The 24,378-nt window shown below is 49.0% G+C and overlaps 5 protein-coding genes across 5 annotated transcripts; all 5 read right to left on the bottom strand.

Annotated features, from left to right (window-relative positions):
* Positions 1–513: 513 nt before the first annotated feature.
* Positions 514–2,877, bottom strand: BU24DRAFT_422414 (Nucleotidylyl transferase). Its single transcript, XM_033527973.1, has 2 exons — positions 2,472–2,877; positions 514–2,416 (listed from the first exon to the last, which is right to left on the bottom strand). The coding sequence occupies exons 1-2, from the start codon at positions 2,742–2,744 to the stop codon at positions 659–661; spliced, it is 2,031 nt and encodes a 676-aa protein (XP_033384417.1). The 5' UTR covers positions 2,745–2,877; the 3' UTR covers positions 514–658.
* Positions 2,878–3,565: 688 nt separating this feature from the next.
* BU24DRAFT_462277 (uncharacterized protein) lies at positions 3,566–5,987 on the bottom strand (the record flags this gene model as incomplete). The annotated part of the gene is made up of 8 exons (XM_033531985.1): positions 3,566–3,612; positions 3,676–3,901; positions 3,948–4,190; positions 4,252–4,563; positions 4,641–5,159; positions 5,221–5,353; positions 5,515–5,558; positions 5,619–5,987. 8 exons carry the CDS (start codon positions 5,985–5,987, stop codon positions 3,566–3,568), a joined length of 1,893 nt encoding a protein of 630 aa, XP_033384416.1.
* A 4,234-nt stretch (positions 5,988–10,221) lies between these two features.
* On the bottom strand, positions 10,222–15,793 carry BU24DRAFT_450679 (uncharacterized protein). Its single transcript, XM_033531044.1, has 2 exons — positions 15,419–15,793; positions 10,222–15,355 (listed from the first exon to the last, which is right to left on the bottom strand). Exons 1-2 carry the CDS (start codon positions 15,510–15,512, stop codon positions 10,443–10,445), a joined length of 5,007 nt encoding a protein of 1,668 aa, XP_033384415.1. The 5' UTR covers positions 15,513–15,793; the 3' UTR covers positions 10,222–10,442.
* A 448-nt stretch (positions 15,794–16,241) lies between these two features.
* BU24DRAFT_192974 (uncharacterized protein) lies at positions 16,242–17,736 on the bottom strand. Its single transcript, XM_033521725.1, has 2 exons — positions 17,587–17,736; positions 16,242–17,503 (listed from the first exon to the last, which is right to left on the bottom strand). The coding sequence occupies exon 2, from the start codon at positions 17,448–17,450 to the stop codon at positions 16,266–16,268; it is 1,185 nt and encodes a 394-aa protein (XP_033384414.1). The 5' UTR covers positions 17,451–17,503; positions 17,587–17,736; the 3' UTR covers positions 16,242–16,265.
* A 2,187-nt stretch (positions 17,737–19,923) lies between these two features.
* BU24DRAFT_409227 (uncharacterized protein) lies at positions 19,924–21,710 on the bottom strand (the record flags this gene model as incomplete). Its single annotated transcript, XM_033525906.1, has 6 exons — positions 19,924–20,738; positions 20,790–21,023; positions 21,076–21,130; positions 21,198–21,398; positions 21,505–21,538; positions 21,595–21,710. The coding sequence occupies 6 exons, from the start codon at positions 21,708–21,710 to the stop codon at positions 19,924–19,926; spliced, it is 1,455 nt and encodes a 484-aa protein (XP_033384413.1).
* Positions 21,711–24,378: the final 2,668 nt, after the last annotated feature.

Raw genomic sequence — 24,378 nt, 5'->3', positions numbered from 1 at the left:
TCAAACTCACCCCTGTCTTTGGTCCCGCCTCGCCAAGGTTATACTCATCGTTCGTATGTCGGACGCGCTGCAGGCGATGTCGGACAGTAGCACTACTCTTAGCGCAAGGGACCATTCTACACCTGATCTGTGTGTATCATTGTCTCGATCAATTTTTGTATGATTTTGGCCGTGAAATGAATCAAAACCTAATACCGCATTCGTTTACCCACTTCACCGGACCGACATTGTCCCATTTCCAAGTGATTTGATGCGCACCTTGGTTGTTAAGACGTGCTGAGAGCTACCATTGTACAATTGCTCATTAGATACACCTGATTACAATCTTGCCCATTCGATTGTACAAGGGAAGTTCTTTTATCACATGTACCCTGGCATTCCCGATTACAAATAACAACCTTCGATATCATCGTTACCTCATCGAATTGAGCACATTTAATGGAAATGAAAAGATTTCATTACTCTGTATATCCTATTGCAGAGTATCAGTCCCATAAACATAAACCCGAGACCACGTTATAGTCAATGAAATAAATGTAAACAAGTCGAGCCAGGAGAAGAAACCGCATAAAACATAACGTCACACTGTCACAATTTTCGAGAGGAAGCCCTGTTCTCATGGACACTGCAGGCCGTTAACAGCGCACCTCATACTCCTTCAAGTTCCAACCGGCGTGTCCACACGAGAATGCTCTTCAGCACGTCCAACTAATGGCACCAAGCCGAGTAGTCTCATACCATTCTCTAATACCTGACGTGTAGCTTCGTAAAGCATGCATTCAGCAGCCTCGGCGATCCGATCCCCGTCAGCATCTTCTTCGTCTTCTACATCTTCTTCAAAAATATCATTTTGATCCTTATTCCCCGGGTTTACTGCGTCAGCAGCGTCGTCTTGCTCCTCATTGTCCTCGGCGAAAACATCCTCCAGATGAGCGATAACATTGTGCAGGTATGTGACTATAGTCGCTGGCTCAAGAGACTTCAGTACGGTTTGCACAATTTCTGGATACTGCCCTAGGACTAAGAGAAGACTGGTCTGGTCCTCTTCTACTAATTGTTGGTACTCGTCTGGTAGAAGATCATAGTTGGGTGGATGCGCCTGGAGATATTCATGCAGTTTGGCATTCCAAAACTCGAAGTAGAGACCAGTCCCAGGCTTGAAGTTCGTCATGCTCTTCAAATCGAAAGCATGATCGCTGGCTCTTTTAGTTGCAAGTTCTTGGCAGATAATCATCGTAGTACCGATAGCCTCAGCTGTACTCTTCGAGGTTCCAAGCATGCCAGTGATCTTCTTGTTCTCCTCCAACGCATCCAGTGCTCCACTCTCACATTGATCTAGTATTTCGTGAGGCTGTTGGCCATGACCAATACTGTCGATCATATGCGAAGTATCGTTGAAGGAGACATGTTGCAGTTTGTCGGCGAGCTCTTTCAACCCCAACGCTTCGAACACCTTGATGAGACGGGAGTAATGACCCGTTTTGTCGGCTGCGACGAAAATCATCTTGTCGAAGGCGAGATTTCGCGACCGATCCAATACGGCGGCAAGATAGCGGAGGAAATATGTACTGCTGCCGGAACGGTCGCGAATGATTGCAATGCCAGACTTTGCACCGCAATTCTTCATGTCAATAACCCACGAGCCACCAATTTCCTCAAGTAGGCCTCTCTCCCTCATAAGATCTTCAATCTCGCTCATGGTCTCAGACCGGATTTCTGATTCTCCTGAGTAGATGTCGAATTTGATCCCCAACCGTCCATAGAAATTCCGATAGTTATCGAGCATTACTTCTCGGATTCGTTGACACAGAGAAACTGCAGCATCGTCACCTTCCTCCAATCTCTTGAAAAATTCGTTTCGCTCAGCGAACAGCCCTTTTCCTTCGATCACTGCCGTGACCTCTTGCTCATTCTCATTATTCTTCTTCGCTTCGTCACGGGCCGATTTGCTTGCCAGTAGCTCTGGCAGAAAGAGTTCATGAATCTTTTGGTAGATATCTAGTAGGTGAGTGATGGGATCATTGGCAAAAGCCTCGTTTGATCCGAACTTCTCCCACCCTATCCCTAGCAGGGCAATGTCCTTACCCCAATCGCCAAGATAGTTGAATCTTGTGACATACCACCCATGCTTCTCGTAGATATTGCTGATGAAAGCGCCGAGGATGGTGCTGCGGAGGTGTTTCCCTTGAAACTCACTTGCAATGTTTGGTGAGGAGAACTCCACGACGATTCGGGGCGGTACGTCTTCGTTGGTTGGGCTGGCATGTTCTGGAAAAGATTTGTTCAAGCCATAGTTCTCTTTGCGCGCGATTATGAAAGGAATCAAGAGTTGAGCAAAAGTGCCGGGTTTCAAGCAGAAGCGTAGGCGAACTCCATCCGACCATGGGAGACAGAAAAGGGAATGATCCGTAGGGAACTTGAGAACAATTAATATATCGGAACGTCTTGCAGGATGGTTGATTCTTACACACCTTCTCGATTAGCGTCGTCGCTACTTCCTCAGCGTTGCTACCAGGACAGAGTTTGGGTAGAACGACTGTGAAGTCACCATGAAGGGGATTGTTGGACAGTTGGATTGATTCAAAAGCTGTCTCAAGGCTGCCTCCAACGGTACCGGTCAGGACCTCGGCAAGACAATAACGACAAACATCCAAAGGCTGGCTCGAGACATTGGTGTGCACAAGCTGTTGTTCTGGAATCTGAAGGTTAAGGCCGGCCAGTGCCTCATCAAGATCATAGCCCATATTAAGGTCGCCTTCGCAATATCTTCGCGGGCAGTGCACTAGAAAATACGACTTGGATAGAATCGAGAATTTGTTTAGTAGGTATTATCCCTCTTTAGTTCAAGTTGAGGCTGGTCAAGCCACCATGTATGTGCTCACACGTCAAAATGATACGAGACAGATGAGTGACTATAATCAGGTTGGAATGCCATAGACGTGGTATTATGTTGTTCTAAGCCTGCTATGAGGCTGCCAATCCTGCAGTGCTGGCAAACCTACATTTGTCGTTGACGTCGTGGACGGCTGAGATTGGTTGCATGCAGTCAGCGATGCACCAACACCCAACTACCCTAGCCAGTGAAATTGTTTCACACCTTAAACTTCAGCCAACACAGTGAGTAGACACTTGAATCTTCGGCACAGCGCGTCACTCCCAAGCACAGGTATTCCTGGAAGCTGAAGGCCGTTGCAACGGGTACTGGTTGCTACATGCTATCCCCAAATTATGGTTCTCTCTAGCAACAATAAGCTTGAAAGTGGCGAGAGCACATGTCTGTCCATGCTCTCTAGGTTCAAAAGGTCTGGCAAATCTCAGGAAAATATTCTAGTAGTGAGTATCACCTTCTGGACTCTTTAAGAAATAATGAATCATTATCGCCAGAATCACGCCCCTGCCCCCGACCCACGAACCAACTCTAGGAGTAGCTATGCATCTTTTTCACATAGCTAATACAAAAGGTGAAATATCCACGGTGAAGTTTCACATTATCACATTGAAAGTATCATCGTCCCAACATAGACCGCACAATCAATGAAGTTGACCATGAAAACTGCCTATGTTCCTAAACGTTACGCTCGTTGTCGGTCATGTCTTGCAGCGAAGGCTCATCTATGGTTGGCTTGATTAGAATCCATCTTGCAACTCAAACAAGAGAGATAGAGAATGGCGTACCGGTATTTTGCCTGTGGATGAAAACCTGCTTAACTTTGAGGCTCGCGTGCTTGAACCATTCACTGCGGCCCACCATGAATATCCCAATCGCTAGGACCCACATTAAAAATGTCATGCTTGCCGCACAAACTAAGAAAGTCATTGGGGTGCGTTTGAAGTAAAAGATTTCCTGTTGGGTGCCAAACAGTGCCGCAACGATGCCGGTAGGTAAGAAAAATTGGTTCATCTTCAATCGTTAGTTTGTAGATAGATATCCAAGACCAGAATCCTACCGAAAACCCTAGTCTCGCAACTTCATGGCTTTCCGAAGCAACTTTGAGACTTTGAAATGCAAGTTTATGACTCTCGAATGCAACTTTCTTTGTCTCCAAAGCAACTTGGTTCGTATCGTGGTTCAGTGCGATCGTCTGCGTGTTCAGTGCGTGGCTTGCCTGATTCAGCTCGTTCGATTGAAGGTTGAGAAGGTTGCTCTGTAGATTGAGCCTTATAGTTTCTAGCTTCATGCGGACATCAAGCTGCGGTACTTCAGCAATCTTCCAAGGGACGGGCAGAAGTATTAACCCAAGGGTCACTTACGGATTTTGACATTGCCTCACAATCCCGAAGCAATTGATCCAATTTCCGAATCAACATCTCAAGATCCTTGAAACAGGCGCTAATGCTGTCAATGCGTGTTCCTATCTCCTGCGATGTCATGTCTGAGAAGTAATGTATATTTCCATTGGGTGACGTGAAGCAAGCCCACGCCTCGGTTGTGATTGCCAGGCGACTACGCAAATGCTCTAGAACCGCGAACGCCTTCGCGACCCACATGATTTCCTTTCCAACGCGGTCAAGTTGATTACACGCCGAATCATCAGATAAAGTTCTGTTGATTTCAAGATTGGTCTGCGCAGCTCATATTAGCTAAACCCACGCACATAGTAAAACAAAAGCCAGGAGAGTCGGAAGCAAATCGAACGTACACTGGTGTGCACACCAACTTCAACAATGTGAACAACATCTTGCCAGTGCCGCAAGACCTGCTGCATTCGGGTCCCCATAATGGTAAGAAAATATTCTCTGGGAGGCCAGGTTGGCTTATTGGCATCCACGGTGTTCTCGATTTCGCAGTCCGAAATGATGGGGTCCTCCAAAAGAGTATCGATGTCTACTTCATCATTCGTCCCGCCCGTTTCTTCGGGCTCGTCATCTTCACTTTCTTCATCACGATCCCGAAACTCTGTATCGACAAATGCGTAGCCTGTGTAGCGGTAATTGTCTGCTCCACAAAGCAGGACTGATATCTGAGCCTCATAAATGCCAAATGAGCCAATCTCTCCATCGTCTGGTTGCGGAAGATCAAGGAAATTCAGACTTATAAAATTCCTGATGGGCTTTTTGTTGATGGTCAATGCCTTGTGGTTTTTGTGGGAGGATGGCCTTCTGATCAAAGCAAGATAAGGCATTTGGAATTCCAAGTTCCACCTGGGGAAACTTGTGGGCTGTAAACCATTAATTTCATGTTATTTGGGGTGAACGGCCGTTGCTGCTTTATACACATACCGGAATTTTGACATCTATGACGGTCTGAAGGGTAAGATGCTTCCAAATTGCATCCCTGAGCGGTTTGGTCTCATTTGTTGGTACCGTATCGGCCAAAGCACGGACAAATGAAGGTTTGAGATCAGCAATGTAACTATAATAACATATCAGTGCTCGTGCTAAGATCTTTTATTTTGGAAGAGTATCTTTTCTTTTCGGTCATCAAAGGGAACATGTACTGAGTGCAGCAGGAAACTATGATAGCACTCCCCAAATGTACATGTCATAAGGGAATATTTTTTAAGTAGTACATACATGAGACGTCTGTCGGCATTGGGTAAATTAGGAGATCCAAACCTCTGTTTGTCAAGTTAGGAACCGATATACACATTATCAATATTCTAAAATGAAACACGTACAGGCTGACGCATAAAGTACAGCAATTCATTCGCCGAAAGTCTTTCCTCATATGTCCTGGAAAATTCAGTGAGCTCCTCTCGGTCATCGAGCCAAGCCTGGCCCCATTCCCGAGTTGATGCTACGTTGTGTTCCGCACAAGGTAAGACTTCATTCTCGAGGCAGAATGCTCTAATGTCTCGTTGTTGGCACGAAGGTACTGAACTCTCAAAATCGCGGATGAAAAGCTGCAAATCGTCCTCAGCATCAGCATTTACATCTTTTAGATCCTGAACATCGCGATTGAAAAATTCGTAGTTTTGGCGCGTAAAGAACGCGGTATTCCAACTCTTACTACGGTTGACGGAGTTGATTGAGGTACACTGTGCCATGAATAGAGGAGTCTGACGAACTTGTTTCGGCGCGAACGGATTCGCTATGATATAGATGCTGAATGACTCAAATTTGCATGTTGGGTTGCCAACATCCTATGCGACGATAAGTTGAAGTCGTCCTCCACTCGTATAAAAATCGTGGTGTTTCGCAGAGCCACGTAGGTTACAGTCTATGGTCGAGGAGAAATTCCACATCGCAACAATTGGTTAAACCACTCTATGCAGAGTCATCAGCCTCTTCGGCAGCTATCTTTTGCAAGGCCCGAGGCTGGCAAGCCTCGGCCTATCTTGCTCATCCAGCAGGTCACAAGACTTCGTGCATTTGAAAGGCATCGCCATAATCTTGCCCTTCGCTGGCGCAGAAACGTAGCCTTGCATCCAGAGGTTGGGCTGTGAGATATGCATGGATGTCGAAGCGAGTTTCTGCGGCAGTGCAAATTTTGGTCAGCAGTATCTGAAGGCTTATCGGATCGGCCCGCCGTCCTCTCAATCGGATGACATCATGGAGCACGCTTCACGCAAAGAAGCAGCTGCATGCCACTTGTTCATCTTCTCACCGGATCTGGTCTGCATGCAGTAAGAATTCCCGCATCGATCACAGAAACTGAATGAAATATTCAATCACGGCCCGGGTGTAACCCGAAGATTGAAGCACATCAGTTACGCAAATGACTGGAAGCTGTTGTTCTTGTCGAGGTCAGGCCCTGTGACCCAAAAATAGGGTGTATGGCGACAACACACTGTCCCATGAAGACGCCCCATTTGTTTGAAATGGGTGGGATTGCGGATAGTGCTAGCAACCAACTAATGGAGTTGAGTGCAAGTGGCATTCATCCAGCCACTAACTCGTTGCCTCATTGCTTGTAAAAGGTACCAGTGGGAACAACCAGAAAATGCACTCATGGAACCAAAAGTCGATATGTTGAACCGATCCATTATACTACGGCAGGGCATAAGGCGCGTGAATGGATGCGCCAGAATGGCGGATCGGTGATTGTCGACACGAATATGATTGCTTCACTCTGTTCACCAAGTCCGCCTCCACGTTGTGGGCATGAATGTGTATTTAGAACATTGCCGAAGCACTGGAGCATTTGTTAGCATGCTGCATGCCAATTACTACAAAGGCTGATATGTAGATGAGTTCAGTCCAACGTACACTACCTGACCGGGATTTTCTTAATTTTGCAGTTGGCACATCGCGGTGTGCCGCAAATCAAACATGCGTGACTTCTAATCGGTATAGACGGACGACCACAATTGCACTGTGTCGGTATTCAGAATATTTGCCAGACATATGTATTGAAAAGCTTACGCATTCCCAAAAATATGCATACTTTGGCTTCTTTCCCTGCAAACTCCGTCAGGCCTGAGTCTTCCCAGACGACCCAATACATCGTCAAGCGGCGAAATATAGCTGCGCGAACATACCAGCGTGCGAGTAGGCATTGGGAATGACATTCCCAGCAGTACTTTGTTGACCAATATTCGCAATCTTGTCTCCTGCTGTAATTTTGACCTTTATGTGCTGTGTACGATTTGCGCTGCGATGAGTTTTCGAAGTGTGAATCCCCTCTGCTGTTGAGCGCCGCGAGGGGAAAATGACCTCAAAGGTAATAGCGATCAGAGTAGGTCGAGGAACGCTGTACGAGTTCGAGCGAGAAAGTGACTCTCCAGGGGTCTAGCAAGCTGATGTGATGCACGCTCCGTGGATGGGCTTGGTGACCCCTTTTGTGCAGTGTGTTTTGATCATTCTAGCATGTCCTCTCGTCCATGAACGAATAAGTAAAATCCAACGGCCTTACTATAATCCAGTCGGGTAACCGGACCAAAAGGGCAGTTTCACAGTTTCGTGTAACAAAGGATCCTGTAATATATTGATGTCTGACAATTGGGCGTTATCCTGTCGTGCAGCGCATGTAAAGATGCCGAATACTGGATACTCAACTCTGGTAGAGCAAATTCATTTGCTCCATCCCTTGGAAACAAAACTCAAAATCACGGGCTCCATTCGTAGTAATGGTATCAGGTCGGAAGATCGGATACAGACAGGGGCTGATTTGGACGATATCAGTCCGACACTGCATAGGTGGTTGGTTGCTATCAGGGTCGCTCGTGTAATCCAAGTCAAGGGAGCATGGGTCAATTTTTTTGGGAAAGAGTTTACGTGCAATTTACGTTCAAGAAAAAAAAGAAAAAAAAAAGAAAATCCTTGAGCGCGGAGTCGCTGTTATATGTCGTTCGAAGAGAAATGCGTCTGAATGGGGGCCCAGCTGGTCCAGTGGGGAGTTCTGCCGCTCCCGCTGTCTTGTCTTGGCGAGTTAATAGACCCCCACACATCATGCAGGAGTCAGGACTGCTGCTGCATACCTACCTAACCTTTGGCAATGATATGAGTAAATACTGGATTTGGCTGACGTATCCTGATTCCTGAGAATGTTGAGACGTTGACTTTCGGAGAGGTTAGTTGAGAAAACAACTGATTGAGTGATTCGGGGTATTCGTTCAGAATGATGTGACTAGTAAACAGTCAAGGCCAACGCATCACCTTTGCTCCCACTAGTTAGGACGAAGTACGGGTTCGATTTATGAGGTACGACTTAGATATCATTGCCGTGTAAGTGTTGAGCAGTATGACAGACTTACACGTTCCACCCAGAGTCATGACCAATGTCCAAGACTACCTACGTCGGGACCTCAGTGTCGTTCGGTTTGGTCAGCACAAATGCATCGATCGCTCCTAACTGCACACAGTATGTTACCTACTAATTTCCCCCACACAAATCACACAGCGGGAACTAGCGGGAGCCATCTTTAGCTGTTGCTGTTGTACAACTAGTTCAGAGCCATCAAAGATCAGACAATCCATCCCATCGTACTCCGTACCAGCACATGCTACCCCCGTACTACTATAAAGTACTCCGTACTGTGCATACATGTAACAGCATTACGCGTACTCCCTACGCCGTGCCATTATGTGTATGTGCACCATAAGTACTTTACTGCCCAATCGATATGCTGGTAGACTGCAAGGGAAAGGTAATACTACACATACATACTACGGAGTACTCGCTACACAAGTAATTTTGACCGCCTCTGTAGCTATCCATTCCATCTTAGCGCTCTGTGATTCTCTCACAAAATCTACAGAGGGTTGACACGTCGGGTCGTCCGCCTGCTAGTGTTTTTAGCAGATACAAGGAATGATACGTGCATCTATAGCTTCTTATTTGCTATAAAGCAGCTGATTAAGGTTAAAGTATACATAAAACTAGCAAGTGGACAACCAGACGTGTCAACCCTCTGTACTATCTTTGCTCAAGAGGAATCTAATCTTTCACCTCAGGAATCAGGATTCAAGCCCCCCCTTGCTGAGTTTCTTTTGCCGACAGATCACACACACTGTTGAAGCGAGCCCCCTCCACCCTCCCAAGGACCTAAGCACCGATTTTTCCCAAAAATTCAAAAACCTCGCCAATTGTTGCGACATCCGGGGACGATAATGGAAGGCCAATGCAAAATGGAGCCCTATAAAGATTCTAGCAGAAGACAACCACCGTGCACGAGCCTTAGGTAATCCATGGTCCGTTCACACGTAGTTGTCAGTGTCCGCGAGTTAATCATAGCCCAGCATAGGCTTGCAATCTCTCCTCTGCCTCCACATGGACCCATTGGGCCCTTGTCAGGTACTCACCGGGACAATCGTTTAGAACAACTAGGTCTGGGACAGAATTGGCGCACGAGGGACACTGGACGGTTGATTGCAGTTGATGCAGCAGAGCCTTTCGCAAGAGATGCTTTCAACCATGGACCGACGCTCCCGATACAAACACTAGTGAGATTATGGTTCAGGACAGCCCATTGTTATTGAATTGCATCTAAGAGTGTTATAGGGGAAAAAGGTCAAATATACGTACATCTGGCAATGCGTAAGAGTCGACCAGCTCCGTGCGATTACACCATCGATCTGATCCTCCTTGTAGTGCAACTGCGGCAAGCCCTCAATTCCCATTCGCAGTCCCACTTGCGTAGCTTGTGGAAATCCGCGATGCGCACGATGCGAGACAAGAAAAATACAAGTAAAATGACGGTGGGAGTTGACTTCACAAAGGTCGAGGCAGATAGGAAGACTCAGAATTGTTTCCGTTCTCTCGTTTACGGACACAATTCTGAATCTTCCTATCTGCCATCAGACTATTATAATTGGAGCGAGGACGAACGAGGTGGATGTAACGGAAAGCTTTGGGTTACCTTCCCTACCTTTGTTACTCATAGTTACTTGGATAATTGGGAACCAAAACAGAGTGGATAGTTCAGAGTTGCAGAGGATGAAGTTTATTAATCATGAATCGTGGTATATTGCTGATCAAGAAAGCAACAACAATAGGGGATATCTGACTGCAAATCAAAAGCACACTGCTCGGCCTCCAGATGCATCATCTAAAATGCCATTCACATATCGCCATTGCGCCTCTTGGCCTCTTCTAGCGCAGCTTTCAACCGGACCTTCCGCTCATCTTCCTCGCTTAATTTCGCTTCGGCTCCTTTCTCTTGAATCAATCCTTCTACTTCATCAGTGTCCTGCTCGAGGACTCTAATCTTGCGTGCCAATTCATTGTTTAGTTTCTTCTCGCCCTCTGCCATTTCGCGCTCTAGATCCGCGATACTCTTAGGGTCCGCATTCTGGACATGGGCTTTCGCAATTTCAGCTTGCAACACAGAAGTGTTCAGCTTGATCTCCATAGCGTTCAGGATAGTTAGGAGGTCCTTGGACGACTTTCTGAGTGCAACGATAGTGTCTCGAGCGTGCTTGATGACAGAGACTCTTTCATCTCCATCTTTACCATCTTGCTCCACCTCACGAATGGCAGCAACAATTGCATCGATCTCTCCCTGCTCGGTTCCAACGGCACTGACAATCTCTTCCTCTGCAACCCTGACCAATTCCCCAACACGTTCCGCTTTCTCGCTGTTAGCACGGAAGACAGCTTCCTTTTCGGCCTTTTCAAAATGCTTTTCAATACTCTTCATCTTGCTGATGTTACCGGCAGCGTACAGGGGCTGGATTTCTGTCTTCTTATAGCGCCTGTCGCGTTCTGCAACTGCTGCAACGACCTTGTCTTGGCGTGTCTCAATGCTGTCGTGTAGCTCTTGCATCAACTCAAGGCAAGATTGTGTCGTCAACGTATCGTCCTTCCCAGAGAGTGCTTGCACGCCAGAGGTCGAAGAGTGCAGGAGGGCCTCTGTGTCGATGTAGAGATCCATCAGCATCTTAATATCTGCCTGCAGACCGTCATAGACCTTATCAAAAACTTGCTCGACATAGGACTTGTACTCGTCTCGATCTTCTTGTGCTTTGAGCCTGCGTTCTTTCTCCTTGAATTCGTCCTCCAAGGCGCCGATGTCTGCGTACGAAATCTCATTTTCGTTGAAAAGCTGATCTGTCTCTGCTTCGGATTCTTCCTGACGCTTACGGCGAGCATCGTCGTTCCTCTTGCGTATCTGTGCGGCGTCTTGATCGAATTTAGTGATTATTTCATTGATGAACGAAAAGTCATGCGAAAGGGCCTGATTCTTTTTACGGATCTCATCAATACGTGGAGGCGTTCTTAGAGGCGTCGTGCCTGTTGGCAAGAGCTTCTTGAGGCTTTCAAGTGCACCCTTTCTATTGGCGGCTGGTGTGACTGAGCGCTGTGGAGTAAACGACAGTGGCGCAGGAATGGATACATCGGAGTTGGTACTTGCACTGGTCGTAGGCCTGCTCGTTGGCTTGGAGTTTGATTGAGACTGGCTGAAGAAGATCTCGTCACGCGATCCTGATGGCGTCCCCTGTGCTGGTGCTGTGACCGGGGCTGTTGTGGCAGCTGATAAGGAAAGCCGATGTGACGGTGGGATTGAGTTGTTACTAGTCCCAGCAGGTGGAACGTATGCCTTGTACTGCGGTTGTGGTTTCTCATCAGGTGGAGACTGAATAGGAGTTTTGCTATTATCCTCATCGGTGGAGCTTGTTGGTGTAAGGATTGTGGCCGAGTCCTTTGACAACGGGGGGTCTTGTCCGACTGTGCTCGAGATGTTGGAAGAGTACTGCGAATGCGAGCTCTCGTTGGAGTTCAGATTAGGCCTTTGTGCAATTATTGGCCTTCCTCCGGGACTGTACTGGTATACTTGGTCGTCAACATCCGTATCTGGAATCTGAATCTGGATATCTTGTTTCGTCTTTGCCGAGTCAAATGAATTGCGAATCGGCGCTTCTGGCGTCTGCAACGAAGATATTCCCTGCGCTAAAGCCGTGGCTGGAGGTCCGTCATGGTAGTCAAGGCCTCTAGCGGCCGATGCAGTCTTTAAGAATTCCTTGAAAACTTTTATCTTGTCTTCCACGTGAGGCTCCGCAGCTTCACGCCTGAGCATGTCGATAAATCGCTCTAGGGCGCCCACATACCAAGGATCTAGATCGGGGATGAGATCTGCTGGTGTCGGCTGAGGGGGTGGTGGATGCTCTTTCGACTTCTCAGCGTCGAGCTGTCGAGTTAAGTTTGCAATAGTCGTGTCCCTTTCCTTGATTGTGTCCTGTTTCCCCTCGGCATCTTCCTTCCAACGCTCAATTTCGAGAAGTTTCTCTTTGTCCGACGCTTCAGCATGAACTCTAGCCTGGTCTACTGCTATCTTCATAGCTTCGATTTGCTCTTTCAGGGTCGTGATTTCTCCCTCTGCGTGAGATTTTGCCTCTCCTACGCTCGCTTGAAGTCTTTCGGTGTCAACACGCAACTTCTCCTTCTCCGTTTCATTCTTTACAGTGAGTCTCTCGACCTCTGCCCGTAGTTCCACCTTCTCTTTCTCACTTTCTGATCTGAGCCTTTCGAGCTCACTACGCACGTCCGCAATCCGTCTATCCGCATCTACCCTAAGATTCTCGTACGCCTCATCCTTTGCCTTCAACTCCGAAACATGCGTTTGGTTATGCGGCTGATGAGTCCACCCGTTGGGTTCCTGGGCACCAGGCTGACTTGGATGACCACTTTGCACAGTACCATCGTTCGTCACAACTGCAGTATGAGCTTGATGTGGCGGTAGCTGCCTCTGTTCCTGTTGTGCTGGCGTTTGCTGCCTTTGCACATTCTGGGTAGACCAACCTCCGTCGTCCACGACAAAGCCCTGTTGAGTTGGTGCTGGCGGATGTTGCTGCTGTTGGACAGGCGTACTTTGTGTTGGAGGTACCCAGCCTCCATCGTCCATTACGAAACTTTGCTGAGCAGGTGGTGGCTGGGCTACTTGTGTAGGCTGCGGAGATTGAGTTTTAACGATGGCATCGCCTGAAACGAAGCCTTGCCCTGCCTTAGGAGAACGCGGAGCAGGTATCGGCTGTGGAGACTGGTAAGAGTTGTACGATTGGGCTGGAGTCCCAGTGTTATGTCCAGGAGGTGGGGTGGGCTGATAAGTGTCACGTCTTTGTGTCTCGGTATTGAGTGGCGCTGGTTGAGCTGCATTCCCCAACGGCGTGGGCCATTCGCCACCAGCCGAAGGGGGGCACGGATGAGATCCTGGCAGTTCCACACTATCTAGTTGCGCCGGTTCGTTTTGTCCATCCTTCTTCCCGCTGAAGAGTTCCTCATCATCGACTTCGTTATCGGCGTCACCAAAATGCTCCCAATCAGAGGGTCCACCAAATCCCAAAGCACTAAACTTCTCCTTGGAATCGCGAGGAGGTGGTGGCGTTGGAATCTTTGGAGGGGGGACAGAAGAGACAGCTGGAGAGCTGGTTCTATTATCGGCGTTTCTGATCTCAGATTGGGCTTGCTGGTTACGAATAGCTCCCAATGCGATAGACGACACAGAGTCAGCACGTGCAAGGCCGAAGGATTGCCCACTTGCGAAATGCATACTTTGTCGACCCTGAATCGGTGATACAGGTTGGCTTTGCATACTAACGTTATTCACAAAGTCAGGAGGCGTGGTTCCGGTACGTCCAAGCGGTTTGGGAGCTTGTATGTCCTCCACTTGCCCTTGATTGTACTGTTGAGCAACCGAACCTTGGGATTGATGGCCAGGGAGCCATGCCTGTTGTTGCTGTTGCGCCTGTTGAGGTGCTTGTGAGTTGTAGTGTACTTGTGTGTTCTGCTGCGGTTGCTGTTGATACTCAGCTGGTGGAGTGGGCTTCCATTGGTCTTCCTGCTGGGAATACGACTGAGTCTGTTGTTGCTGCTGCTGCTGTTGCTGCTGCTGCATTATTGGTTGGCTGTGGGGCCCTTGTCCATATGGAGTTTGAGCATGGGGTTGGGCCACCGGCTGTTGTGCAAATTGACTCTGTTGTTGGTTTTGCTGATGATCATGATGTATTGGTTGCTGTGGCTGAAACTGCTGCCCCAATTGCTGCTGGAGGGGTTGAGAAGGTTGAACGAATTGGCCAGCTTGGAGTGATGCTTGATGTTGATGGTGCGGTTTAGGGTGAGTATGCTGATGCTGAGGCGGTTGATCAAAGTTAGGCTGCTGGGCTTGGGCCTGCTGGGTATACTGTTGCCCATATTGACCCGGCTGCTGGGCTTGTTGGTTTGGCGCCCCTGGGTTCCCATAGCCCTGGCCATAGTTGCTTTGGACCGGGTTGAGTTTCGTGTACGTGAACTTCTTATTTTCGCCTTGCAGAGGTGCATGAGTGGCCTGCTGCCATGCCGGGACATCTGGCGGAGGAGGGATGTAAACTCCCGGCATGGGGTTCGTGTTCGCTGGCATGTAGGACTGTACGCCTTGGCCAGTGAGCGATGGTGGGATATACGCCGGTTGTTGTTCATTTGGACTCAATACAGTATTTGGAGGTTGTTGTCCTGCAGCTGACTGTGGGGTTGAATATGTCCCCGCCTGGTCTGCGCCGTAGATTGACCCAGGCCGGCCTCCTTGCGGAGGCGGAAAGTATGAACCGCCTGGTGTTTGTGAGGGCGGCGGAGGAGCCGCATTATTGTATTGCGGTTGCGATTGCGATTGTTGGACTCCTATGGGCTGATGGCCATATGCTTGCTGTCCCTGGCCCTGACCCTGGCCCTGGCCTTGACTGTGGTAACCTGTGCTCTGCTGCCCCCAACCTTGCGTTCCATGCTGTGTATGCTGCGGCTGCGGAGGATAGCCCTCGGGTTTCGGCGGAGGTGGAGGCGGTTGATCCTGCTGCTGATTTTGGGTATATGATGCTCCCGGCATAGGGCCATATGTTCCTGGGTTGTACCCCCCTCCGCCTGGCTGCTGCACCCCTCCAGCAGGTGGTTGTCCCCAGCTCGCCCGCTGCGGTGCTTGCTGTTGATTCCATTGTGTACCAGTGTTTTGGGCAGGTGGGGCCCATTGGCTATTCGCTGACGGCGCGGTAGACGTGTATCCCTGAGGAGCTGCGTCAATCGTCAATAGGAGTTCTGAAGCGGAAGACAAGGTCCAAGTCGACAACTACTTACCTCCGTATGGTGGGGGAGGAGGAGCTACCTGCGAGAAGCTCGCGGTACTACCAGGTCTTTGGCTTCCCGGGTACTGTGGGTTATAATTCTGCATTACGAATCAATATGTGTATTCTCACTACGCTTCGTACATGTAGTGTCGCTATGCAAGCTGCCTGCAATGAGGTATGGTCGGGAGAGCGTTGGTCGATGTCGCGACAGACTTATTGTTATTAATAGTAACGCGCGAAGCCAAAACCACAGACACTGTACGATCACCACAAACTTGAAGTCATGTACAGTTGAATACAAGAACGTTCCAAGATAAGTTGAACATCGAGGAGGAAGGAGTAGAGGTGGACTGAGCTGAATCAACAATAAAGCAACGGCCGTGGGTCCCGCCCGAGGCTGAGGCTGAGTTCCCTCGTTCGTGTTCGAAGACTGAACCAGGCAAGACTGGAAGCCACGCGCACGCCCCGCTTAAGATCTCCAAATGTGGATACGCTCCGAATGCGAAGGTAATACGATGTACATATATTAAGCAATACTTCGTTAATTCGTTATTGACATCAGGGCAGTAGTGAGGTCGAATTTCTATTTCTCAATCTCGAGAGGAAAAGATTTCATTGTATCGGACATTTATAAAAATGCGTTACATACAAACGTTCGCTGTATACTCCGTACACTAGTATGTTGCCTGTATATACCTAGACCCAAGTACCTACAACAAATCATTCGCATCCGAAATCTCCATATATCGTTCTATGCATGCCATCACGTCAACCATTGTTTCCTAGGCACAAGTACTCCGTACGTTTAAATCCGATTGTGGGCTTACTTTATACCGCTTAGCCATCTTCATGAATGTTTAATCAAAACGACCTTCTCTTCTCTTCGTCCCCACGAAGTCATATACATATTCAATATCCTTCACAATCTCTCCAGGCAGAGCCTTCTTCTGCACGAATCCGGGCAGTACACCTTTCGCGTCTGACCACGTCGCCATAGTCCAATGGGTCACCGCTTTGCCGTCCGTCTCAATCTCCCTCGCAACTCTCTCTACACTAACATACTGTCCGTACACCAGTTTCTTCCCAATCTTTTCTTTCTGTTTATCGCTGGCTAGGGATGAGTCCCGCAAGTACGTGGGTGTACCGGGAACTCGATGATGGCTTCTGTTCTTGATAATATCAGGAAGTTGGACGACGTCGACGGGTAACTGCACGACTATGGATTCGTCTGTAGGCACGCCCTGTTCGCCAGCTACAAGGTCGGCCCGCACACCCACTAGGACGAGCACAGAGAAAACACGATCGTTCAGCGGCCATGGGATTCCATGGTACATGTTGATGATCCACATGGCCGTCTCGTTGAAACCTATTTTCTTTCCAATCTCTTTCAGCTCTTTCTCGTTCCATCTCAGAAGTTCAGTACAGTCGTACACGTTTGGAGTATACTCGGCCTCATTCGTGGAATGGTCCTGCCTCAACACCTGATCAAAATTTTTCCAAGTGATCGTTTTGGTTCCATCTGCGGTGCCTTCATCCTCAGGATGCCGGGAATGGCGAGCGAACCATGCCTCCCCGCCGTCGAGACTTGCCAGTTGGTCGACTTTTATCCCCTTCGCGGCGCTCTTCGGCCCAAACGTATGCGAGGAGGACTTCCTCCAGGATGATATATCGAGACTCTTCGCCTCGTTAAAGATCCTTTTTATAAAAGGAAGCAGATCGGGATGCCGGTTGGCCTCGCTGCCGAAGTCGGTGTGGAATGGCAACTCATACGGTCCCAGAGGTTTCAGCTGCAAGTACCTCTTGCGCAACCCCGCCGCGCTGTCTGTCGGTGTAGGTGGCATAGGCGCAGGTGCAGGTTCCTGTGACACGGATTGGTCTCCTTGGCTTCCACCCCCTTTGCTATCTCTTCCGCTCTCTTTAGTATCAGCAGGCAGACTCCCGCTGCGGGAAGGGCTGACATCAGCCCCTTTGGTCTTCGTTTCCCCGCTCTCCGCTCCTCCTCCTCCTACTCCTCCTCCTCCCGCTCGACCGTGCGCATCCATACTTCCTGATGCTTAATCTGCCTCTTTTAAAGTTTGATACGAAGCGGAGCAACCTCGATTGGATTAGCTAGACGCAGGTGAGCACCCGAGAGTGGAGATCAAGGTGCCCGGGCGGATGCGTGGGCTGGTTCAGTACCTATTGTAGATGGGTAGAGAGAAGCGCGAGGCAGAAGAGAAGGGTCTAGATCTCAAAGCACGGACTTTTGCATACAGACAACCCCAGGCCCGTAACCCGCCCTTGCGGACAAGTACATACAACTAAAAGACCTAAAAAATACAGTCCCATATGATGGGTATTCGGTAGTGGGAAGAAAGAGATAAAAAGTCAGGTCGGAGCGAATAACGGAATACAAAGTACTTATTCCTCGTACGAGGTTGTAAGGCGTCCACGTATCTTGGACAGCACGGCGAATGGTAGACATTGGATTGCCGGAAGTAGACCTGGCTTGTAGCCTACTTGTGGAGCGTCAGGCTGTTTCAATCGAGTGAGTTATGGGCAAATAATGCAATCGTCGATCGGCCAACTCAGGCCGACCTGCTGGGGGCGTGTCCAGGTGTCTCTGGAGCGGGTCTCGAACGGCATTGTGAACATGGATATTTCGAGATTGCCATGGCAAAAAAGCCGTCTTCCGCTCGGACCCCCTCACTATTTCCCCATGACTCCCCAAACTTACCCATCACACGGCTCTGAGGCAAGGATCTGGCCGTCAGGACAGCACAGGACAGTACAAATGCTCAACATGCCAAACACGACACGTATCGGCATATGGCTTGCCTCGACCAATCTTCCCAATTTACACTCGGCACAATTCTTCAAAGACTTGAAAGCCTGATCCCAAGATCCCATGCCCCTAAGCTGACTGCAGTACTGCGTCTCGTGGCTTTGCCCTCATGAAGGGTTGATTTCCACTGATCTTAACCACACCAACAATGGTTAGAAGGAGGCACTGTAATGATGGCGCTTCTTCCACAATATGTGAATAAGGTATTCCATAGATAGGCTTCACTAATGGCGAACTCGTCCTTCGGAGCCAGGGCCATAGCCAGTGCTAGGGGCTCCTTCGAGAAGCCGTTCAACGGTTACCCACTGCCCAGGTCGTTCAAGTACCCAACGCCCTTGAACAAATCTTGGTGGAACGAGGGCTCAGCGGGCTAAGAACCACCCGCTGCAGTTACCCTCCGCGGCGTCCTTTAGCGAACGCCCACTTACAAGTAGGGGGCCGATCCCCGCATGGCGCCATGCAGGATCCGATGGAAGAAGCATGCTGCAGGGCCACAAGAGGATTCGGCATGGCAAATCCGGGGCCCAGATCGACGTGTCGAAAATAAAAAATGCCTGTCGCCGGCCTATGCTTCCCTGACTATCGCAGGATGCGATAGTGCCACTGATGCCGAGCCAAACGAGTCAAGAGTGGGGAGTGGCCGTTAGCACTGCGTCAAGGCAGTAGCCATACAATGATAGGCTCCGCAAATTCCATTCCCGCAGCAAGGCTGGCAGGCATTTGCGGCATGCTGAAATATCAACAACGAGTAACAATCCATACCGTATGCATCGCTTCTGTGATGAATTTGCTCACTACAACTGTCCCGTGTCTTATACTCTCCCAATGAATCGTGCTCCAGGAATCTAGCTCGCCATTGGCTGCTTATTGCATTCGAGAAACAGCTCGCTAACACGATTGAACAGTGCGGGTTTTCATTAGTCTAGTTCAGAATATGCAAGCAATCTAGAAGGCAGTCAACACGAGACTTAGGGGATTCCGACTTCATTGAGCCTAGACCGATTTTGATTGTGAACTACGTCCTTACAAGCATCACAAACAACTCCACACTATGGGTCGTTGCATTGGGAAGGTAACCATCATGAACAATGAACATCGTGGGGTATATTTCTTAGGCGGAAGCCTCTGCCTTGTGAGCTAGAAAAGAATAAAGGACATTTCCAGGCGATTACGCTCATTCCCGCCTTGCCATCGCACTGTAATGTGTCGTGAGAAAGATACGATCGAGGTTGATAATGGTCTCGAAACAGCTTTGGCTAATCTACAAACGCCCAACGAACCCCCAAAAATGCAAGCCTCCAGATCGCCAAAATGTGTTCTGTAGATTCCAGCATGAAGCAGGAACTTCACGTGTGAAGAAAATGGTCCCTAGCAGTGGCTAGCAAATGTTTTTTATCGAATGTAAAGTGCGTAAAAGTATAGTCGCGTAAAAGATGTATCATGAAACGTTCCTGGCTATTCAATTGTTCAAAGGGTATGGAAAGTAGATGCAACGAGCTCATCGTCCGTCCCAGGAGGTGGCATGGAGGAAGAATGCCGAGTACGATCTCGTGCACTCTACAGCTGTAGTAATTTTCGGTCATTCAAGATTGCATTCTTCCAAGGAGGAGTGCCATGCGCGTAGGGTAGCGACTGATATCCTGTATGGCCGGACCAAAGGGGGAAGTGTAAGTTATAACATATAGCGTCCGTTACGGAGATGCATCGTCTTTCATGATCTCGTCGTCGGCCACTCGGGCTAATTCGCCGGCTCTCAGAAGGGCAGCAAGAGAAGAGCTTGCTCGATAGTCTGATTGCTGCTGTACGGATGAAATGGGAGGTAAAGAGCGGTCGAGAGGGGAAGGTGTCGCCCCCAGGGTTGGAACAGGCTGAGGAAGCATGCGAGATGATTTGGATACATCGACAGGTAGTGCTTTGGTGGAAGGATAGTTTGAGTTATTCGTATAGCTACCATCGGAAGATATGGTTGTGTCCTCATGGGTCAATGGCGGCAGACGTGTAGGTTCCCGAAAAGATCGTCTCGAAGGAAGGTCAATTGGAGCACTAGCATAATGGGTGCTGTAGGGTGCGCTAGGCGGTGTCGTTGAAGGCGGATTATGTAGCTGCCCATATGAGGACGAATAGGGCAAGTTCGAATCCGATTGTGCTCGTGGTTCACGCCCTAGCGCACTCGATTGATACTCATATGAACCCTCTTTATGCAGTGTAGCTGATCGTGGAGACACAGAGAGTGGGGAGTAATGCTCCGCCATCCTAGGCGAGTTTATCCTTGAAAGTGGACGGATCGCGGGAGAGGTCGATTCAGAGGGATACGAGGGGGCTGAGGGGAGCCGAGTAGGCCCGGACATGGGGCTAGATTCAACCAGTTGATGCCCAAGGCCATAGAGATCAGATTGGGATGAGCTGATTCTTCTGTTCGACGAGGATCGCTCGAGTTGATCATGGCTGCTGCTCCGAGTCGAAGTGCTCGTCTCCGTCTCTAATTTTGAACGCTTGCCTTCTGAGCCTGGTTCGCCAGTGTTATGCGATTTCCCTCGGTGGAAGCTAGACGACTTACTCTTCTGCGGAGCAGCATGCTTGGCCTTGAACTCTTCCAGATACTTCTGGTAGTTCTCGTACTCAGAAGTCTTCTTGTATTCGGCAAGTTCCGCATAGTACTTTTCTTTTGCAGTGTTGGCCTGGCGTTCGCACTCTTCGCGACGTTCAGCGGGGAGAACCTGCCACCGTTCGCCAACTACTTTTGCAATCTCTGTAAAGGACAGGTCCTGTCCTCTTAATGTTTCCCTTACTTCTATCGTAGGGTCAGTCGCGTGTAAATAGGTGGAGAGCTTGGGGAATCATACGGTTGGAAAATATCACATAGGCAGAGGGAGGCCGTTCAGGTGCATGCTCGTCTGGCTAGAATGGGTCAGCTTTCTGAGAAGCACAGTGTGATTCTACTGCAACTTATCTGCGTGAGACTCACCTTGGGATGCCGCCTATACTTGCGCTTCGTGCTAGCGCCGATAGGGGTCGAAGAAGATGGATCTGCTTGTTTGCTCTTGCCCTCGGTTGCAGAATCATCACTCCTGTACGACCCATCGATACTAGTGGACTTGTTGAGTGCAATCGGTAACGGTCGATCAGTGGATTGTCCTCGCGTTTCGGCGATTGCCCTTTGAAGTTTCTAAACAAATGAACGTTAGTCTAATGCTTGGTATCAAATGAAATACATTTGAATGCATCACAAGGAGCGAAACGAAAGGATCGGGATAAAGGATCGGTCAACCTACTCTTCGATGTCCTAGCTTGACGTTGAGGGCATTTCTACATCATAGCAAGATTAGTATGTTGTTTCTGTTAAGCAGAAAATAGTAGCTTACAGATCTGATTCAGTAATGTCGAGTACCGTTTCCCAAGTGTCGAAGCCTTCTGAGACGAAAACCTCAAGGTATTGGGACAGTCCCAATCGCTCTAGCCGCGTCCTGAGGTCGCTCATGTAGATTTAAGTTTAATATGGATAAGAGGCGATACTCGGGATGATGTTGTCTTCCACTCGGCAGTGGTGCCGGGGACGTGTCAGTGACGTTGATGTTAATGTTGATGTTGATGTTTATATTGTATGTAGTATGTTGCCAATAGGGATTGGTCCGGCCAGGGGAGTCTTTAAGGGTGGAAGGCGTAAGGACTTGTCGTTAGTGTTGCAGTGGCAGCGGTAGTTGGGTAAGTTAAGTGATATTAAATCGACCAGTGGCGACAGCAACGTTTACGGCTACCCGGACGTAGGATGGTGATTGATGGTAATGTATAGAAAGAAAAGACTGAGTAAGGAAATAAAAACCCAAGGCTGCTTGTGATTGGCGGGTGCGATTGTGTCGTGGCTGGGCCGGGATGGTACGCAAGACAGGGTAGCTGTTTAAGTGTTGCAGGGCGCAATGGATGCGCAAGAAGAGTAAGTTGATTTTTGGTGTTGAGATGGACGTCTAGTTCTCGTCCATAGGTGGATGGTTGGGCGGAGGCTCGACTGGAGCTGGGAGGTGGGTCCACGGACCGAATTGGCCAGAAGCTGGCTGGAAATTATGTTGTTGGTAGGGTATTGTCGACGGGATTCACAAAACCTTCATGGGAGAGTGGATTTCCTGGTGCAGGCACGACCGAAGCAGTGACCAGCTGGGAAGAAGCCGATGCTACGAAAAGCATTGGACACGTCCGGGAACGTCTACGCATGTGCAGGAGGAGCAGCGTGCGTCCTGTTGGCGGCACGAGGGCGTGAAGTTTTTTGGTGGTGGAGGTGAGAAGATCAAGGACCACCCAACGAGACGGCACAAGAGCGGACGCGAATGGTAGAGGGGCTTATGCTCGGATAGGAGTAGTCGTCATCTTGGTAGACGGGCAGGACAATTGCGGCAGTACGAGGTTTTACCAGTGTCGGCGGTGTGGTGAAGGAGAAGAAGAAGAAGAAGAAAATGGTGATGATGACGATGAATGAGGAGGCGGGGGAAGACCTCTTTAGGTGATGAGACGCGCACGAGAAGAGAAGAGAAGAGAATTTCCGGGATGAGAATAGGATTGGAGATTGGGGGAGGATGGGAGATTTGGAAGATTGGGAGATGGATGAGAGATGGGAAATGGGAATAATGGGCAGCCAGGCCCCAGGGCAGGCAGGTGATGAGTGATGAGCGAAACAATTGAGGCAGTAGTGAGGTCAGAGCCGAAGGCGGATCGGCAGACGACGACTCTACTACTAACTAATACTCGTAGGCTGTAGTCAGTGAGTGAGTGAGTGAGTGGGTGAGTGGGTGGAGTGGGCTGTTGCGACGCGGATGGAGGGGAGGGATGGGAAGAGGGACGAGGGGAGAGGGGGGGGTGTAGTGGTTGGTGATTGGTTGGTAGGTTGTGCGGTCGGAGCCTTGGATGGGGGTGGTAGTTGGTCGTGAGTCGTAGGTAGGTAGGTGGTTTAGTAGAGGGTATGTACTAATAGGTGAAGAGAGGAGAGTCGTTCGAAAAGCGACGTCGGATGGAAGGTCTCGAGATGATGATGGAAGAGAAGGAGAAAGAAAAGGACGGGAAAAGAGGAAAGGATGTCTTGTCTTGTTGTCTCTTTTGGATTTGGGTAGGCGTGGTAATAGGCAGGTAGGGTAGGGAAGGACACAGGCGACAGGCGAGGACCAAAGACCAGGGTCGTCAAGGAACTAGAAACTAGGGGGACTAACTAACTAGGGGACTAGGACTTGGACTTGAACTAGGGACCGGGACCAGGACCTGAACAGTTCAGGACATGCGCCAGGGAAAATGATCATTATGACAATAATAATAATAATAATTGATAACCAATCCTCCCGTAGAAACAATCAACTAAGTTAGGTACGGAGTAGTTGCCTTGAAGAGGCGAGAGACAAGAGTTGAGAGAGTGTTGGGGGAAGAGAGCGAGGAGAAAGTAACTACGTACCTCGTAAGTTAACGTACGAGTCCTCCGGAGGTACCTACAAGTACATGGTCTAAGGAGAGTCCGTTACGCAGTACAAAGTAGGGGAGTTGGTACTTGTAGTTACTCGTAAACTTGGTAATTACCTAGGTAATCAATTGAAGAGAAGATTAGGACGAGCAATGATGAGGAGCAGCAGTACTCCGTACTGGGGTGGAATTGGGCTGGGCGGGATGATGGCGGATGGCGGATGGCGGATGGCGGATGGCGAAGGTACTCGTAACAATAAGAGCCCGTAACCTCAGCCAGCATTGGACAAAACATGGCCAAGCCCAGGTTGCACTCCTGCCCTCCACTTCTAGCCTACTACTCGTACCATTTATTATTGTACGGATACTTGAATTAATTTTGAACTACGAGAGGATCTACGGCGCATTTCGGCGGTGAAATGCAAGTGAAAACGGCGAAGGAAAGGGTGGTTCCTTGAAAAAACAACAGGGTTGATTAAGGAAGTATTCAGTACGTACTTGACTAGGTACTCCTAGGGAATTATGGCGGAAGAAGCATTATCGTACGAGGTGGTCAAACAACAAACACAAACACGCAAGCATTATACCTGCACTCCGTAAATGATGATGCTGAATGATGATGGGGGGTGAATAAATACAAAGATTTCGTGGGTGTATTAATTGAATAAACATGTTCATACATACTCCATACTCCGTACATAATAACATTAACT

The sequence above is a fragment of the Aaosphaeria arxii genome (genome assembly GCF_010015735.1).
Source record: "Aaosphaeria arxii CBS 175.79 unplaced genomic scaffold BU24scaffold_4, whole genome shotgun sequence".
In the NCBI taxonomy this organism is placed as follows: Eukaryota; Fungi; Ascomycota; class Dothideomycetes; order Pleosporales; genus Aaosphaeria; species Aaosphaeria arxii.
This window is presented reverse-complemented; position numbering and strand designations above follow the sequence as displayed.